Source organism: Microcebus murinus, chromosome 4 (assembly GCF_040939455.1).
Source record: "Microcebus murinus isolate Inina chromosome 4, M.murinus_Inina_mat1.0, whole genome shotgun sequence".
Classification (NCBI taxonomy): Eukaryota; Metazoa; Chordata; class Mammalia; order Primates; family Cheirogaleidae; genus Microcebus; species Microcebus murinus.
The window spans coordinates 101,561,200-101,581,095 of NC_134107.1; the positions used below are offsets into that span (position 1 = coordinate 101,561,200).

The window sequence follows — 19,896 nt, forward strand, 5'->3', positions numbered from 1 at the left end:
GCCGTAGGAGAACTGTCCTCTCTTCTCAGCTTGTCATTTTGGAAGCAGCCTCCAGGAACCTTGCTCTCTTTCTCTGACTATGTCCATGCCTCCCTTGCCCCAATAATTCAAAGTACCTTTCTTAGGAGAAGAGATCCCGTTGAAAAGTCTCGTAGTTTTCCCTCAACCCTGTGTCCTGGATGGCCTGAGAGAGGCCTGAATTCATTGAATCTCCTCCCTCCACACCCCCTTCCCTCAAGGAAAAAGCAGGGAGTTCAGCTAATGAGAGCTGCCTGGCCAATCGTTGCTCTGAGAAAGTTTGGTTTGTGATCCTATTTCATTAGGCTGATTGGCGCAGCGCTGACTCGGAGGTAGAGTCCCTCCCCAAGGGACTCCGGGTACAGTTACACTAGCAGCCGCCTGTGCGTGCCCTTTCAGGATAGCGCCCCCAGCCCCCTCCCCCGCTCCTCCTCCTCCTCTTTTGTTTTTATCCAGTGTCTCGCTTCCTCTCTCTCTCTCTTTCCCTCTCCCTCCTACCCACTGCCTCTTCCTCCTGCTCTCACCTCCCTGCAGCGCCAAGCCGGCTCCCCAACCTGCTCTGCCGATCGCAAACCGCTGAGAGTTTGCCGCGCCGCCCCCTGGGGCCCGGGCTGCCGAGCCCCGCTCGGGCACAGACGCAAGCAGGCGCGCGCGCGCCGCGGAAGAAAAACAAGCGGGCGCGAGAGGGGAGCCCCAGGAGAGCGGCCGGGTGGCTGGCGCTCGCCTCCCGACGCGCCCGGTGGCCTCGCCGGCGGCGGACGGCCGGGAGGACGCGCGCTCGGAAAAGTTAGACTCCCGGCGGCGGCGCCGCGTCCCCTCCTGCGGCGCTCCAGGACAAGGAACTTGCTCTGCTCGCAGCTGGAGCAGCGAGCGTTCCCTGACGTGAGAAGAGGGGACAGTGTGCCGCGGGCCAGGGCAGGGGAGCCGCAAGCAGGAGACGCGCGCGCGGCGGCCGGCGGAGGGCGCAGAGCGGGCGCGGAGGGACGGCCCCATGCCGGCGGCCAACATGATGGAGAACCTGCAGCTGCCCGCCCTGCAGGTGCCCGAGCCGCAGGGCGCGCCCGAGGGCAGCCCGGTCTGGTCCAGCTCGTCGACCCCCACGCTCCGCCGCCGGCGCTTCAAGATGCGCCGCATGAAGAACGTGCAGGAGCAGAGCCTGGAGGCCGGGCTGGCCCCCGGCAAGGAGTTCCTGCAGCTGCCGTCCATCGAGATCACGCCCTCCAGCGACGAGGACACCCCGTGGTCCAACTGCTCCACACCCAGCGCTTCCCCGCGCCGAAAGCGCTTCCTCCTCCGCAAGTGGCTGAGGGTGAGGGAGCGGAAGGAGTGCAGTGAAAGCAGGTACGTCCCTGTTCCGCCCCAGCCTCTTGCCCTCCCCTCCAGCCCTCCCCGCAGCCGCGCGGGGCCCCGGGGCATCCTGGCGGAAACTTCGAGGAGGAAAGCAGCAGCGGGTCACCGGAGGCAGGTTCAGGCGCTGTGCCAGGTCCCGGGGCCGCTGGCGCCTCAGCTTCCCACGTGTCACTCTTCTCTGTTACATGGGGCTTCACGCTGCTTTCCATCCCCCTTGATTCCCACAGCAAAATGAATCTTAAAAAAATAATAGCAGTTAATAGTGGAACCCTTAACCATGTTGGGGCCCCTGTGTGGAGCATGCCTCTCTAAATTCCATCCCCGGGCAAACTCTCCGGAGTCGGTGCTTCTGTGATTCCCACTTTACAGAGGGAGAGAGCAGAAGGCTAGGGTAAGGTTAAGTGGCTCCTCCACTTGGACTTACATTTCTGAATTCCATTTCAATTTTTATTATTTTACGTTTGGCCACACCGGGTTGCCTTAACTGACCCGCGTGTGTGGAGGTGGAGTATTCTTGTTGAGTGAGTCATGTTTCCTACCACATTAGAGCCTTTAGACATCTAGACCCGTCACACACACCACTGTCGTTTGTGCCACCAGCTTTTTTGCTTAGGTGGATGTGGCATCTGAGTGATGAGAGAAGTTTGAACTTCCTGCACGCAGAGAATTGGCGTAGAAAACCCTAGGGCAGTTCCACACAGCCTGGGTCAGGAGAGCCTGAGGGAGCCGTGTTTGAGCCAAGCCTCTCACCTGGGGAAGGGCTGGAAGTCCTCACTGGCTCATTGGTACCATGTACCCTACCCATTTACTGTCAGACTCCAGGGCCCTATCTCAATGTGATTTGTGCTTTTGTGTGGGGCAACTGAGTCGTTGACCAACTTCCCCAGGATTCCCTTCAGTCTGTTCAATTTCATTCATTTCAACAGGTAGTTATTGGATGTTAAGCAGGGTGTGGGGGAGGGCTGGGCAGAGTGAGGGGTTGTGCAACCTAAGAAGGAAGATGCAGGGACCCCTGAATAAGAAATTAAGACCTGTGAGTTTCACTTGTGTTGAGGAGATAGAGCCACTGGAAGACGTATATTGTACTGCGTGGTACTGATTGTACAAGAAAAGAGAGAGCCCTGGAGAAGTAGAGGAAGACTCTTGGGAGGCAGAGGCTCAAACCATGACAAGTGTAGGTAGAGTGGTAGTAGGAAACAGCTGGAAAAGTATGCGGTCAGGTGCATAAGGCCAGCTGAGGGGGACAGTATGAACAAGGGCAGGGGAAACAGGCGAGCCACGTGTCTTGAGGGGGTCCTGAGGAGTAGGGGCTGGGTTATGCAGAAGATGAGCATCATGAGCCTTCTAGATTTTCTCTCTGCTGTTTGCAATCGGTGGGGCATGGTTCTTCCTGCAGGTGAAGAGGGAGAGCTTTGTTCTGGGGCTTTTTGTGACCCTGGGGATAGCAGTTCCTCCTGTTTTGTTTCTTCATCCCGCTGCCTTCCCCCCCCCCCAGTAGAGGGAAATGGGGCAAGCTTAGTTGGGAGCTAATCTGGAACTAAAGTAGTTTGTCATAGCTTGCCAGCTTTTCCTTCCAATGTAAGAGAACCTAAAAAAGACCCTGTTTTGACCTTGAGATTCTACCATGTATACTGAGGACAAAGAAAGTATGGTAGAAAGAATTGGGGGTGGTGGTACACGCCTATACTTCAGGCTACAGAGGTTCGAGGATCACTTGAGTCAGGAGTTCGAGGCTGCAGTGCATTATGATCCTGCCTGTGAATAGCCACTGCACTCCAGCCTGGGTGACATAGTGGGACCTTGCCTTTAAAAATAAATAAATAAATAAATGAATACGACTGGAAAAATCTTGCATTCCTGGGTAGATCAGGGATGGGGATAGATTTGATTAGATTTAAGAAAGGTATTGCTGTTTTTTTTTTGAGACAGAGTGTTACCCTGTTACCTGGGTGAGTGCAGTGGCATCAGCCTAGCTCACAGCAACCTCAAACTCCTGGACTTAGGTGATCCTTCTGCCTCAGCCTCCTGAGTAGCTGAGACTACCGGTGTGTGCCACTATGCCCAGCTAATTTTTCTATTTTTAGTAGAGACAGGTTCTTGCTTTTGCTCAGGCTGGTCTCAAACTCCTGACCTCAAGTGATCCTCCTACCTTGGCCTCTCAGAGTGCTAGGATTACAGGCGTGAGCCACCTCTCCCGGCCGGTATTCCTGGTTTTGAGAGTAGTCTCAGGGTACAGTGGAATCTTAATTTCTGTTGCACTGGGGAATGTATCCTTAAAATTGGGCAGAATTTTCACTGTAGTTGAGGCAGTTATTTGAAATGGTGGCTTGTTGTATTAGAAGAATATATGTATATATGTAGAAAAAGACAGACTCTGGGTTTGAACCCCAATTTGTCTGACTCAAATCTCTACTCTTAACCACTGGTACACTGTTGGAATCTATTTGGATTGTGTCTAAAACAAAACTTCATCATTTAAGCCGTGCAGAAGGAAGGGCTTCTTGGAAAGAAAAGAAGCAATCAAGTGAATAGGTATTTGCAGATACCTCCCAGGATGGCCTGAGAAGGAATTGGCATTTAGAGGTAACAGAGTACAGGGAATATTGGACTTAAAGTCAGAAGACATTAAAGTTCTGTCATTGATTAGCTATGGAGCCTCGGACACCTCACTTTACCTGCATGAGTTTCACCTTCTTCCTTCGTCTGTGGAAGGGGACATCTGTGGGGTTAATGGGAGACCTCAAAAGGAATGCGTGTGAAAATGTTTTGCGAACTTCCTCTTGCTGTTTAAGGGTGAAGGCTTGTTGTCATTATTCTGTGAGTCTCTCACATGGAGTAGATGTTTGTTTAAAGGTGTGAGGTTACATACTCACGTGTCCCAGCACAGCACCTGGGACTCCGCACACAGTATGTGATTTGGAAATGATGACTGGAAAATGGTGCTCTGGCCTGGATTAGGGGAATTAGCATTCCAGGCCCAGCATGACATCTTCACATTCCCTAGCCCAAATCTGCCTCTGCACAACAGAGAAAAAACACCTTTCAGGCTTGCCATGGAACTCACTCTTTAATGGTTGAGGGCAAGGGGTGGAGAGGGCCACAGCTTGTGAATTTTAACTGCACAAAGTTGAAGATATAAAGGGGATAAGGAGATCCTTTCTTGTCCTTAAATCCTAGGAAGAAGGAAGTGGTGAAAATTTCAATTTAGCTTGATTTTGGATCCAAGGACCCAGAACTACAGCACTGAAATACTCCAAGTCCAATCTTGTCCATTTGTTTTTTTTTCATTTTTAATTTTTTTAGAGATGGAGTCTTGCTGTGTCACCCAGGCTGGAGTGCAGTGGGTGCGATCAGTGAGAGCTCACTGCAGCCTAGAATTCCTGGGCTTAAGTGATCCTCCTGCCTCAGCCTCCCAAGTAGCTAGGACTACAGGCACATGCCGCTGTGTCCAGCTAATTTTGAAAATTTTTGTAGAGACAGGGTTTCACTGTGTTGCCCAGACTGGTCTTATGATTCATGAGTCTGGGAAAATCTCCTGCAGATGAGTCCAGAGCTATGTTTTTTTGTTTTTTTTTTTAACTTTAAGGTTTATTGAGATATAATTTATGTAACACACAATTCACCTATTTAAAGTGTATAATTCAATGGCTTTTAGTATATTCATAGATACATGCAACCATCACCACGGTCAATTTTAAAATAATTTTGTCACCTCACAGAGAAACTGGTCCCCTTTAGCTCGCACCTTCAACCCGCCATCTTCTGTGTCCTCAGCCCTAGACAGTCACTACTCTGTGGAGAGCTTTGTTTTGAAGGAGATCAAACGCCTGTTGGTCAAAGCAGTTTGGATGTGTTTGCGTGAAGATGGGAATGAATGACCAAGTGAAATCTTGATGAGGAATGAGGACAAATGAGGGTGGTGAGACTGACGGACAGACTGATTTACGCCAAATAGTGTGAATTTCAATGAATCAGTCAGTTATCAAAAATGTATTGTGATCTTATGTACGGAATGTTTTCTATACAAAGAGGCTTCAACCGCAGGGAGAGCTAGTGTAGATTCTGGAGCTTGGGAGGGACATGCTCAGATGCTATTCGAGGCAATTCATCCCTGCTGTCCCGTGTATCTCGGCGGAAGTATGGTGAGGTGGAGGCCCGAAGCCTTGCGCTGTTGTTTCAGCGTTCTAACTGGGAAGCATGGCCTTAACCACCATTCGGCATAAGATGGCACAGTTCTTTTGCTGGCCATGTTGCCTTCTGAGCTCAGGGAATAATGCAGTCTGAAGTTGCTGGGGCAAGCTCTTAGAATTAATACCTGCATGTCCCCCTAAATCCCTTGCCCAAAAGAGGTTGTGGTGATTGTTCAGAAGCCAAACTCACTTTGGGAGGCCAAAGCAGGAGGATCGCTTGAGTCCAGGAGTTTGAGACCAGCCTGGGCAACATAGTGAGACTCCAGTCTCTACAAAAAATTGTTTTAAAAAATGGCCAGGCATAATGGTGCATGCCTGTTACTGAGAAGGCTGAGGCAGGAGGATAGCTTGAGCCCAGGAGTTCAAGGTTACAGTGAGCTATGATTGTGCCACTGCAGTCCAGCCTGGGAGACAGAGATAGATAGACCCAGTCTCCATTTACAAAAAACCAAACTGGGCATCAGAGCCCCTCTCTGACCTGCTGGTTTCAGAAAAGTCAGAGATTGGATGGAGCCACATTTTCCAGGATGGTGTCTGGTCATCACCCTCCAGAGGGGGACGGGAAAGCTGACGAGGGGCAAGTGAGTTGGGTGGTGGCCAACTGCAGGCTCTTTCTGGAGGACGCAGAAGCACTCTCTGCTTCTCTCTCCAGGGCACCCTCGTTGTCATCACCTTTCACACCATCTTTCCGTTAGCTGTTCTGTCCCCTCTTCTGCACAACACACCTACCCAGTCATGGTGCTAACAGTCTAGCAGGCTGGTAGCTGGAGAGTGAGTATTTGCCACCTGGAGCCTCAGGGTTTCTGCCCAGCTCCACATCTGACTGCCCATAGCGGCACCTCTCGTTGGTTGCACCCGGCCGGGTAGCAAGGTTCTCTCTCTGCTGCCAGCCCAGCCAGGGTGTGGTTTGCAGGTACTGAGATACATCATTGGCACCTTTATCTCGATTCTTCATCCTCCTCCTCTGACCTTTGGAGGGAGACTTGCTTCGGGTTTCAGCTCTGTTTCCAGAGGAGCAGGGTAATTGTGTGCATCTGAATGTTGCCCCCAGTAGCCGGTCACTGTTCGCATAGCTCCCCACTCTGTGTGGGGAGCACTCGGAGAGGCACAGGGAGTGTAGGAGAGAGAATCTCACGTCCTTCTTAACACAAAGCAACAAACAAATGCAAAGGAGACCTGTGATTTGTCAGCAGTTGAGGTAAGTGCTCAGTGCTCCATAGGGTTAACTGGCAAAAACCTCCCCCAGATCCATAATTCTTTGAGGGCAGGGACTGGTCTTACTTTTTGCCTAGTTTTGTGCTAAGAGGCCTTAAATACATTACCACATTTAATCCTCACCCCCTCCCACAACCCCCAGGTAGCTTTTACAGCTCAGGAACCTGAAGTTGAGAGATCAATGTGCTTCTGCTCAAACAGAAGCAAGGCTGGGATTTGAACCATGTTCTCCTGATTCCAAAGCCTGAGCTCTTTACAACTCTACTGTGCTATCTCCTCCCTGGGGCTGCAAGCAGTTGGCCTGGCCCTCGTCCGCTTGAGAGTGTGTAGATGTGGAGGGGGAGGTTCAGGAGGAAGGTAGGATCGAGGTCGGGAGGTAGGGAAGGCCGCAGTGTGGGGGTTGTGGGAAGCTCAGCAGTGTGAGGTGCTGGTCTAGGTGGACTGCTCCATGAGCCAAAGCTAGCCTTTGGCTGTAGATGTGGTTTCCAGATTAAAGCAATTTGTGGAAACTGAGCTGGTGGAGATGCAGCCCTGTGGGCTGATTCACACTGGCTGGGCTCCTCTGTGGGAGTTGGTATTTTGAGAGTTTCCATGGTGGTTCTGCGCTCAGACGGTGCCAGTTGCACGTCAGGCAAGAGACTGGTGTGAACTCGGGGCAGATGAACAGGTGGTCGTTCTGCTCTACTTGGTTAGTTTCTCCCAAGTATCACATATCCTCCAGTTGCTATGCTGGTCGCTGATGATTGCTCCTAGGGTAACTCAGAAGCTTTCATTAAGGCGTCTGAATGGCTGAGCTGCTAGTGGGGAATTTTCTTCCTGACCCCAGTGGGTGAACTGCTGGCCCTGCAGCAGGTGTTTGGATCCGGAGCCAAGGCCGGCCCAGAGAGCCGGGAGGCGGTTGCTGGGTTGCCGTGTGTGCCAGAGTTTTACGAAGTCTGAGGGCTTTTCCTGGGGCCTTTGCAGTAGTGTGGTGCCTTGCCAAGGGGCTCTTGTGCCTGGTGTGAGGAAGGACACAGTTTTTAATTGTCCTGGGAGGGGGCGGTCTGTGAGCCCTTCTCCCACGACTTTAGAGCCTGGAGGAAGCTTCCTTCTGGCAGAGGACATAGTAGAGCTTCTCTCAAGGATGCAGAACAGAAAATCGAACGTGGGCTTCCAAGTGGGAGGAGGGAGGCAGGACGGAGGTGCTTCGACCTGGTGACAAGAGGTGTCACACAATAGCCTGCCACCTGCATGCCACTGTAGGCAGCCACATGTCACCTCCTAAAGACATTCCTGATTTCAGACATTCTCTTCTGTTTTCAGACCATATGCCTGGATTTTGATTCGGATAATAGAGTTAAAAATCATCACTAAGAAAAGGTGGGTGTGCCTTTTGTGCCTTTGTGGAAGAAGAGAGGGATCAAGAAAACCATGGGTTTTTCCTTTGAGGCCCAGGTACATTTTTTGGTCAGATGGTGTGAAGCCCTGTTCAACCCCAATCTGTAGGTGAGATACAGAAGTGAGATGACCAGGCACGTGACAGTGGCAGAGCAGGGTTACGGGCTGGAACTCAGGCCTGTGAACTGAAGTCTTGGCCACTTTCTAACTGACCTGTCCGATCTCTGGAGCATCCTCGCTCTTGTTAAGGTCTCTCCATCTCAGAAAAATCACTGTGATCAAACCTGTTTCCAGCCTGGTTCCTTTTACCTCCACAACCTGGCCACAAGAGATTTTCCATATTGCTGCTTCTGGTTGGCAAGTTTAGCCAGGAAATGACAGGCCAATTGAGGGGACCAGAGAAACAGCAGCCTACTTGGTTTTTCCACTTTCCTTTGCAACAATGGAAAAAGAATTTGCCTGGGGGCCCAGTTTCAGGATGATAACCCTTGCAATATTGGCCCCAACTATTGGGAAAATAGTAAAAGACAATGGATGGTTAGTTTAGTGACACACCTTTGAGCCTCCCCAGAAGTCTTCCAGCTTGTCTTAAAAGAGATAACTTTTTATACTATAAAAGTCAATGAATATTGTGTGTCTAATATTAATAAAATAGCTAGTTAATTGTAAAATTTTGGATAGTAGGAAATAGGAAAGTAGTTCATAATTTTACTGTGCTAACCCAACCATTATGGGCATGTTTGGTGTATTATCTCCTAGTATTTTTTCTCATTCAAATTTGCTTTTTAATCGAGCTCTTTTCTCTTTCATTTGCTCTTCTGTACCTTGTACCTGTAGAAGGTAAGGGAGAACATTGGTGCACAGGTTGAGGATAGAGAAGTCTAAAGGAAAGATCAAACTCTGCTTTCTCTCTGTTTTCTTTCTTCTTTCCTTTCTTCTTTCCTTCTCTCTCTCTCTCTCTCTCTCTCCTTTCCTTTCCTTCCCTTTCCCTACAAGGTTTCATTGCATTGCCCATGCTACAGTGCAGTGGCCTGATCACAATCATAGCTCACTGAAGCCTGGAACCCCGGGGCTCAAGTGATCCTCTTGCCTCAGCCTCCCAAATAGCTGGAATTACAGGTGGACGCCACTATGATTGGCCTCTCTCCACATACACTCAACACAGAATATTTCTGTGACCAGATGTTGTGAGGGTTTTGCTCCACATGCCATGCAATTCTCCAGCAGACACTAACTGGGTGCCTATAATTCAATCCAGTTCTGATGCTGTCTATGTAGAGATATTGTTTGATCCCACACATTGAGGGCTCAGACCCACAAGACTGCCCTCACTCCAGATACCAATTGCAAGTTCTGGCCACCTGTATTTCTGACTGCTGGTGTTAATGGAAATAAGAGCAAACTCTGTAAAATAATTTAAACAGGTTTATTCTGAGCCAAATATATGTCACTATGGGCCTGGGGTGCCACACCCAAGAAGCCTTGAATAAGTGGTCCTGAGGTGGTTGGGTTGCAGTTTGGTTTTATACATTTTAGGGAGGTAGGATTGCAGATAAAATCATAAACCAAGACATGGAAAGTGTACATTGGTTTGTCCCCCAAAGGCAGAACGTCTCAAGGGGTGGGGGGAGTGCTTATAGGTCATAAGTTCAAAGATTCTTTGATTTGTAACGGGTTAAAGAAATAAAGCTTTGTTTAAAGGCTTGGAATGTTTTAAATTAAAATAAGTCTGTTATTCCCAACTAGAGTTAATGGTAAAAAAAGGAAAAAAATAAATAAAATGAAAATAAGTCTGTTAATCAGAGACAAGTCATAATATACCAACTCAAGTGATCTGTCAACCAAATCGATGACCTGCAGGTATGATTTAATATTTGCCTTGCATGGCCTTAGGTCCTGTTAATTTAGTATGTTATCGACACACAGAGTGTGTGTTGTCAGTGTTTGTTTTAACACTAATGCTGGTCAATTGTATCTAAACTCCAAAAGGGAGGAGATACAAAGAGGCCTGTCTGACCTTCCTCCCTTCCCTTCATATCCAGGAACTCAGTTTTAAGATTTTTCTGGGGTTCCCTGTTTAGTCAGCAGGGCGGCTTAGGATTTTATTTTAGCTCACACCAGCTACAAACTGAGGTTCGTGACCCCATTTGGGGGTTCAGTTAATTTGCTAGGGGGGCTCACAGCACTCCAGAGAACCCTTCTATTTACTGGTTTATTATAAAGAGTTCAGAGGAACAGCCAGATGAAGAGGTACATAGGGCAAGGAAGAAAAGATGGTAACAGTTCAAAGATACTGGCACATTACCAGAGTCCCATTCAGTCATTAATAATTAGTCCCGTCCATCATTATATTGTGTGAAAATGTCTCCCCACGTGAGGACGCTCAGGTTTGCAGTTTTCCATTTGATCCTACCAGGTTCTAAAAGCAGGGGTGGTCTCAGCAACGTACGGCTTCATTCTTCCGAGTGTCTGGTCTCATTGAGCTAAGAGACAGTATCATTTCTTGCTCTGAGCCTCTTTTGAGGGGTTAGTGTAATATTGGATTTCCCTCATCACACAATCCATTTATTTATTTACCCTCAGGTACTCCTCCTCCCTCTCCATTTTGGCCTAAACTTTTCCACTTTTGGAAGGAACGTTAGGTTCAGGCACTGTTCTGGTCCGGATTACAGGCAGTAATACTAGCCTAGCAAGTGCCGCTCCCTCAGTCCACTCCCATCCATGTAGAGTCGGGTTACATAGGTGTAAAACGAGTGAGCTTTTGTCACCACTGGGTATTATTTGCATTTATGCTCCCCCCCCCACTCCAGCTTTCTTTGGATGTGTATTTATTCTTAACCCCAATTTTGCCAGGTGAGGTGAAGGTACCATCTGCCCTATGAGGTCCTTAGAAATTCTGACATAAAGGGTGCAGTGGCTCTATCCCAGCTACTTGAGAGGCTAAGGCAGAAGGATTGATTGAGGCCAGGAGTTTGAGACCAGTCTGGGCAACATAGTGAGACCCTATCTCTACAAAAAGCTAAAAGAATTAGCCGGGAATGGTGGCTTGAGGCTGCAGTGAGCTATGATTCTGCCACTACACTCCAGCCTGGGTGATAGAGTGAGACCTCGTTTCTTATAAAAAAAAACAAAAGTTCTGATATAAAGGTTTAAAAATGCAGTTATAGTGTCTTGCTTTGGAATCAAACCTGCTTCCAGCATGTGTAGTTGCAGCTCTGGTCCTGTGACCACTGCATCAGGTAGGAAGAAGAAAGTTGAGGTGATTTGAGGAAGACAGAAAGGAAAAAGAAGAAGAAAAAAAGTATAGGCATCATACCAGCATTCGTCCCCCCCCCCCCCCGTGTCCCCAGATCTGCCATAAAAACGAGATAATCTATGTAGTGGAGACACTCCCAGAAGTCCGCCTTATGTTGAGTGTGAGCACACACTCAGGGAGTGGAAGCCAGCCCTTCATGCCTTTATCTTCCCTTGTTTTAGACAACCAGTGTTTCAATTGCTTGTTCCATTTCTCCCATCCAAGTACCAACCAGGCCCGACCCTGCTTAGCTTCCGAGATCAGATGAGATCGGGTGTGTTCAGGGTGGTATGGCCATAGTCCTGTTCCATTTCTCTATCAAACTGTTATTTTGAGGATGATTTCTCTCTGCCCATCGTTGGACATTATAGGCTGTAAAGTATATTCACTGGTCTGAGGAAATGATTGGACATCCAAACTGATGCAGTACTCTTCCGTTTCAGTTCTTTTATTGCACTCTGAGCGTTTGCATCTTCTACCAGGTAAGCAAAGCCCAGTCCAAAGTCAGTGTCTATTTTTGTCAAGACCCATTTGTAGTGGCCTCCAGGGCCACAAGCATCAGTTTCACTTGCCAGCTATGGCCTTCCCCACGCACCCCCTGGGAATTTGCCCCATGGCTATCGGCAGTCTCTGTCTGTTTTGCTGGCAGACAGCACAGTTCTTACTGGCATTTTGTGCCTCAGAAGGCACAAGGGGAACATTTCTAGATTGAGCCCATTTCTGCTCTGCTGCAGCACTCCCAGATCCACTCATTGCGTGCACCCGGGTGGCCACGTTAAGCCAGCACACAAGGCTGTCTGCTTGTCAGTTCCAGTTACCATCCAAACCTGGCAGCAGGGAGATTCTCTGATGGGCGTTGACATGTCCTACTTAATGCACTCGCACATTCCCATAGCTGTTTCCACAGGCCGTGCTGCATATGGGCATCCCCTCACTAGGCCAGTTTCCTCTGCCTTCCTGCTTGACTGTATGGCCAGGCCACTGGCCACTGCACACGACGTAGGGGCACTTCTTCCATCATTGCTGGGGAAACAGTATGCAGTTCAGCTCACTGAGATGGTTTGTTTTTACCTTCTTCAGTCAGTGGCATCCTTCCAAACAGGATGTTTGTTCTCCTTGGAACTGTCATGTACAAACCCAGCAGCTCTTTGTTGGTCATTGGAGAGTGTTTATAGAGCACTGTCCCAGTGTGGATAGGATCCTTCTGCTGCTCACACGGTTGCAGAGTCAGTCTTAGGGGAAAAGAGGCTTGTGAGCATCTCCGCCTTGCATTTCCTAGATAGCATGATCCCATATAAACCATTTAAATTCTCTGGCCCGGGGTCCCAGTGTATTTTGTCATTTTATAATTTTCTAATACCAGTCAGATACAAGGTCCATCCCTGTACTACAATCAGGTAAAAAAGATGCAACCACTTCACATAAAGCCGCTTGAAATGTGTCAGTTCTACAGACTTTTGCCTTAATTTCATCGACCCTTACACACTCCTAGCCTCCATTAGGACTTTATTAGTAGGCTTTTGTTTTATAATACTAGGTAGGGGAAGTGCTCCCCAGCCAGACATAAATATCCATTATCATAAAACATTCAGGTAATGGAGACACAACTTCTTTACATAAAGCTTGTTTAAACCTTCCAACTTTCACAATCCGTCAACTCTTACACCTTTATGTTGTCTCAGTGTAATCGTAGCCCTGTTAGAGCTTCACCAATGGGTTTTGGGACCACAGAGCCTGGGGCTCTTATATCAGAAGTCCCAGGAACTTCCCTTCTCTGCCCCCCTACACCATTTTACCCACTTTTGTACAAAAGGCTTTGGGTCAGAGTGGGGAGTGGGGCGCTGGTGTTTGAGCCCGGGGACCTTGGCCCTTTTGCCAGTGTTTATCTTGATTAATCTGCCTATTGCTCCAGGCAATTTTGGATCAGATTTCCCATTGTAATCTTCGCCTTCTGACTTTTTTTTTTTTTTTAAAGAGACAGGGTCTAGCTGTGTTGCCCAGGCTTGTGTCTAAATCCTAGCCTCAAATGATCCTCCTGGTCTCCCAAAGTGCTGGATTACAGGCATGAGCCACCGTGACCAGCTGCTTCCTGCCTTTTTAAATTTCTCCAGACTGGGGTAAATATAGCAAACATGTTTGGTGCCCTTTAATGTTGTGGGGCCAGTCAGGGCTTCGTTTGGTCTACTGTTTGATAGTGCTGTATTAAGACCTTTGTTTTAACACCATCAATGTCCATTTTATCTTATTCCATTTCTTAATAACCAGCTAAACATTTCCAGCCTGCTGCACAAGTCTCGTAACGTACCCCTTTCTTTTTTTTCTTTGTCTAACTCTTATTGACATTATTTCTGGCTTTGTTTGTTTTTTTGTTTGTTTGTTTTGAGACAGAGTCTCACTCTGTTGCCTGGGCTGGAGTGCCGTGGTGTGGTGTCGGCCTAGCTCACAGCAATCCCAAACTCCAGCAATCCTTCTGCCTCAGCCTCCCGAGTAGCTGGGACTACAGGCATGGGTCTCGCTCTTGCTCAAGCTGGTCTCTAACTCCCGAGCGTGAGCCACCGTGCCCGGCCTTATTCACGTTATTTCTTCATAACTGTTTAAAAGTTTCCACTTTGTCAGGAAGAGTCCTTTGACTCTTCCTTCCCTCTGCCTTTCCCTCGGGTTAATTAACCTGTGTTTCTATTAGTGTCTGTAAGACCCATGAGGGGAAGCTGAGATTGCAGATTCGATAAAGCTTTTCGACTGTTCGCCGCAGTAAGGACACACGGGCTGCCCATACAAAAGGGGCCCCCTTAACCACAGCGTTTGTCGTGCCTGGGCAATGGGCACACTCCACGGGTGAATATCCTGGTCTTCATAGAGCCAGTCCCACATGCCTGGCACATGATGCCTATCAGCGGCTTCACTGTGGAGTTCCCACATGGCATTTACAGGGGGAGAGGGACAGTCCTCCTCCTCAGGTTAAACAAACCTTCCAGTGGCTCTTATCCAGTCCACCAGGTTGGCTGTTCCCTGGGGAATAACCTCCTGTGTCTGGATCACTTGCAGCCGTCTGTGACTGTCCCCAGTAATCTGTGGGACCTGCATCGTCCACAACACGCTCTTCCCAGCTGCAGCTTTTCAAACCAAAGACCCCTGCATTTGCTACGCTCACGATACATTTTCGTAAAGATTCCTCAAGAAGCTAATGATACCAGTCTGTGAAATCGAGCTATTTCATCACAGTATCAGTAGTTTCTTGGTTTTGTCCTCTTGCTGCCTTCTTGGTGACCAGAGGCCGTAAGGGTGTTGTCTACTGGCTCTGCAGTTGAGGCTGGTGGAGGAAGCTCAGACCGACTGAAAGCTGAGCTTGGTCAAGTTGTCTAGGTCTGACTCAGTGCTCTCTTTTACTTTCATTTTAGCTATTTCAGAAAACAGTAACCAAGGGATTATATATTTTGCTCTTGTCTTATTAGTTTCCATTTCCTTATGCATCCAGTGAACAAACTCCCCAGGAGTTCGATGCATCTCTGAATTCCAGCTGGTAACTAAATTGATAAGTTTTACCTTTAGGAACTGATTGCGGCACAGCTGCGGCTCCAAACCGGGAGTGACCACGTGACCACCCAGGAATCAGAGGGTCCTAATCCCCTATTCTTTTAAACTTTTTCTTCTGAAACCACATGTTTCCCCGAGCCAGGGCCATTCTAGCAAACCCCAATTCTGATACCAATTCTAAAGGGAAAAAAATTGTTTTTTCTCTCCACTCACTCAACACAAAACATTTCTGTGACCAGATGTATGGTGATTTTTCCCCACACACCAACTAGGTGCAGGCATACCTAGGAGATACTGTGGGTTCCATTCCAGACCATTGCAATTAAGCAAATATGGCAATAAAGTGAGTCACCTGGATTTTTTTGGCTTCCCAGTGCATATAAAAGTTATATTTACACTATACTGTGGTCCATGCAGTGCGCAATAGCATTATGTCTAAAAAACCAATGTACATATATTAATTGAAAACAATGCTTTATTGCTAAAAAGTATTTATGATTATCTGAGCCTTCAGTGAGTTGTAATCTTTTTGCTGGTGGAGGATATTGCCTTGAGATTTATTGATGGCTGCTGAATTAGCTGCTGAAAGTTGGGGTATCTGTTGCAATTCTTTTTTTTTTTTTTTTTGAGACAGAGTCTCACTCTGTTGCCCGGGCTACAGTGCTGTGGCATCAGCCTAGCTCACAGCAACCTCAAACTCCTGGGCTCAAGCAATCCTCCTGCCTCAGCCTCCTGAGTAGCTGGGACTACAGGCATGTGCCACCATGGCCAGCTAATGCCCAGCTAATTTTTTCAGTTGTCTGGCTAATTTCTTTCTACCTTTTTTTTTTTTTTTTTTTTTTTTTTTTTTTTTTTTAGTAGAGACGGGGTCTCACTCTTGCTCAGGCTGGTCTTGAATTCCTGAGCTCAAACGATCCTCCCACCTCAGCCTCCCAGAATGCTAAGATTACAGGCATGAGCCACTGCGCCTGTGTGACAATTCTTAAAATAAAACAACACTGAAGTTTGCCACATTGATTGACTCTTCCTTTTACGAAAGATTTCTCTGTAGCATGCAATGCTGTTTGGTAGCACTTTACCCACAGTAGAACTTTCAAAATTAGAGTCAATACTCTCAAACCCTGCCACTGCTTTATCCACTAAGTTTATGTAATATTCTAAATCCTTTGTTTTCATTTCAGTGATGTTCACAGCATCGTTACCAGGTGTAGATTCCATATCAAGAAACCACTTTTTTTGCTTATCTACAATAAGCAACTCCTCATTTGTTCATATTTTATCATGAGATTGCAGCAATTCAGTCACATCTTCAGGCTCCACTTCTAATTCTGGTTCTCTTGCTGTTTCTACCACATCTAACTACTTCCTCCACTGAAGTCTTGAAGCCTCAAAGTCATCCATAAGGGTTGAAATCAACTTCTTCCAAACTTATGTTTTTGTTTTTTATTTCAGAATATTATGGGGGTACAAACGTTTTGATTATATATAATGCCTTTGCCTCCCCCAAGCCAGGGCTACAAGCGTGCCTTTCTCCCATACAGTGTGCTCTGCATCCATTATTTGAGTTTACTCCCATCCACAGTGAACTACCGGTACCCAGTGAACTACCATGTGAGCACCTTAGTGTTGATCAGTTAGTACCAATTTGATGGTGAGTAAATGTGGTGCTTGTTTTTCCTTTCTTGTGATACCTCACTTCAAAGGATGGGCTCAAACTCTATCCAGGATAATATAAGAGGTGCTAGTTCGTCATTGTTTTTGTAGTTGAGTAGTATTCTATGGTATACCACATTTTATTAATCCACCCATGTATTGATGGGCGCTTGAGTTTTTTCCACATCTTTGCAATTGTGAATTGTGCTGCCATAAACACTCAGTGCATCCCAAGTCACAGTGGTGTATGCAGAAAAAGTAAAAAAAAGAAAAATTATGGCGACTTCCGGGGTCCCTGCTCTTGGGGCCCCAGAACCTCGTCCATTAAAAAAAAAAAAAAAAAAAGAAAAATTAATTAATTTAATAATTTATATAAAAAACACTCAAGTGCAGATATCTTTATCATAGAATGTCCTTTTTTGTTCTGGGTAGATGCCTAGTAGTGGGATTGGTGGATCAAATGATACTTCTATTTTTAGCTCTTTGAGATATCTGCAAATTACTTTCCATAGAGGTTGTACTAATTTGCAGTCCCACCAGCAGTGTAAGAGTGTTCCAATCTCTCCACATTCATGTCAGCATTTGTTGTTTTGGGACTTTTTGGTAAAGGCCAGTCTTGCTGGAGTTAGGTGATATCTCATTGTGGTTTTGATTTGCATTTCCCTAATGATTAGAGATGTTGAACACTTTTTTTTTTATGTTTGCTGGCCATTATTCTGTCTTCTTTTGAAAAGTTTCTGTTCATGTCTTTTGCCCACTTATTCAAACTTATGTTAATATTGATAGTTTGACCCCCTCTCATGCATCATGCATGTTCTTAGTGGCATCTAGAGTGGTGAATCCTTTCCAGAAGGTTTTCAATTTACTTTTCCCAATCCATCAGAGGAATCACCATCTATGGCAGCTATAGCCTTACAAAATGTATTTCTTAAATAATAAGACTTGACATCCAACTTACGCTATGATTCATGAACTTTAGAATGGATGTTGTGTTAGCAGGCATGAAAACAACATTAATCTTGAATATCTCCATCAGAACTCTTAAGTGACCATGTGCATTGTCAATGAGCAGTAAGATTTTGGAAGGAATCTTTTTTCCTGAGCAGTATAGGTCTCAACAGTGGGCTTAAAATATTCAGTAAACCATGCTGTAAACAGATGTGCTGTCATCTAGGCTTTGTTGTAACCTTTATAGAGCACAGGCAGTGTAGATTTAGCTTAATTATTAAAGGCCCCAGGATTTTCAGAATGGTAAATGAGCATTGGCTTCAACTTAAAGTCATGAGGTGCATTAACCCCTAACAAGAGAGTTAGCTTGTCCTTTGAAGCCGGGCATTGACTTCTCCTCTCTAGCTGTGGAAATCCTAGATGGCATCATCTTCCAATAGAAGGGTTTTTTTTTTTTTTTTTTTTTGTCTACATTGAAAATTTTTTGGCCCCTTTTGTTACGACAGGGTGTCTGTTCTTAATCTGGTGAATATATCTTGATCTTGCTCTGTAAACCTATCTTGTCCTTCCTCAATAGACTTCCTTTCATGCCTAAAAAAAAAAAAAAAGAAAGAAAATTTGTCGTTTAGTGTAGCCACCATCATCAATTATCTTAGCTAAATCTTCTAGATAACTTGCTGCAGCTTCTGTGTTAGCACTTGCAGCTCCACCTTACACCTTTTTATGATGAAGATGGCTTCTTTCCTTAAACCTCATGAACCAACTTCTGGTGGCTTCAAACATTTCTTGTGAAGCTCCTCACCTCTCTCAGCCTTCATAAAATTGAGCAGAGTTAGGGTCTTATAGAGAGGGAGAGAGATGAGGGACTAGCCGGTTGGTGGAGCAGTCAGAATACACACAGCATCAAGTCCACTGTCTTGTACAGCCACCATTCGTGGTGCCCCAAAACAATCACAATAGTAACATCAAAGATCAATGATCACAGATCACCATAACAGATATAATAATAATGAAAAAGTTTGACGTATTATGAGAGATATGCGACACAAAGCATGACAGAGACATGCTGTTGGAAAAATGGTGCCAATGAACTTGGCTCAACACAGGTTTGCCACAGACTTTTAATTTGAAAAAAAAAAATGCCATATCTCTGAAGCACGGCAAAGTGGATTGCAATAAAATGAAGTATGCCTGTATCCTGTACTTCAATTCAATTCTGACACTGCTTACTGGAGATAGTGTCAGATCCCGCAGGTTGAGGGCTTACCTTACCCCGGTAAGACTGTCCTCCCCGCCTCAATTGCCAGTCACAAGTTCTGGCCACCTGTACTTGTGTTGGGCTGACTAGCTACAAACCAGGGTTCCTGACCCTTTTTTTTTTGAGTTCAATTGATTTACTAGGATAGCTCACAGATCTCAGGGAAACAGTTACTTATGTTTCCTGGCTGATTATAAAGGATGTTATAAAGGATACAGATGAACAGCCAGATGAAGAGGGACACAGGGCAAGGTATGAGCGAGTGGGGTGTGGATCTTCCATGCTCTCTCTGGACACGGCTCCTCCTGGAACTCAGTAACCTGGAGAACGCAGCAAACCCCCTTGTCCGGGAGTTTTTGTAGGGTTTGATCCCCAGCCTCTCTCCCCTACCTCCCCTTTCCTGGAGGCTGGTGTGTGGGGCTCTAATCTTCTAATGACTTGGTCTTTCTGGCCCCATCTTGAGGCTCTCCAGAGGCCCCACCCTCAGTCACCTTGATCCTAGGAGCTCATTATTAATAACAGTAACACTCTTATCATTCAGGAAATGCCAAGGGTTTGTGACAGGAACCAGGGGCAAAGACAGAATATATTACATATACCACAGGAAGTCTGTGAAATAAGGAAAAAGGTAAATTTCTAAAGCACTATTTCTAGAGAAGCCCTCAGGGTAAGGTATTTCTCCAAAGCAGGGGGAAGGGCCCTATGAGGTGTTTATGCCTCTTAGCCTTGTTGCCACGTGCTTTTGCCCCCAAGCATGTCAGTTCCTGCCAGGCTGACCCCTCAGAGCAGTCTGCCCTGAGCATTTGCTTTCCGGCTGGGTCATTACACTCTGAAGCCCTTTCTGACCTTTTCGTTGATTCAGGGTTGGATGGAATGGCAGCAATAAAGGTTACTCTGAACAGGGCGGAGCTTCTCCAAGGAACAGTTTGCCCTGAGCTTGGGTGATAGCCTGTGTTTCTCCACCTGTGTCTACAATGAACCACATCTTCCTCATACGTGAAAATCTCATTTAAAAAAAAAAAAAAGACCCTAGGAAAGAGGATTGCACGCTATCTCTT

The 19,896-nt window shown here is 46.7% G+C and overlaps 1 protein-coding gene across 2 annotated transcripts in view; it reads left to right on the forward strand.

The window, feature by feature from the left end:
- Positions 1-994: 994 nt before the first annotated feature.
- Positions 995-19,896, forward strand: part of GRAMD1B (GRAM domain containing 1B) — a 174,225-nt gene continuing 155,323 nt past the window's right edge. For both annotated transcript variants that reach the window (XM_012789858.3, XM_076002601.1), the window contains exon 1: positions 995-1,359. In XM_012789858.3, coding sequence (XP_012645312.1) covers positions 1,010-1,359 — 350 coding nt within the window. In that variant the 5' untranslated portion in view covers positions 995-1,009. The remainder of the gene's footprint in view (positions 1,360-19,896) is intronic.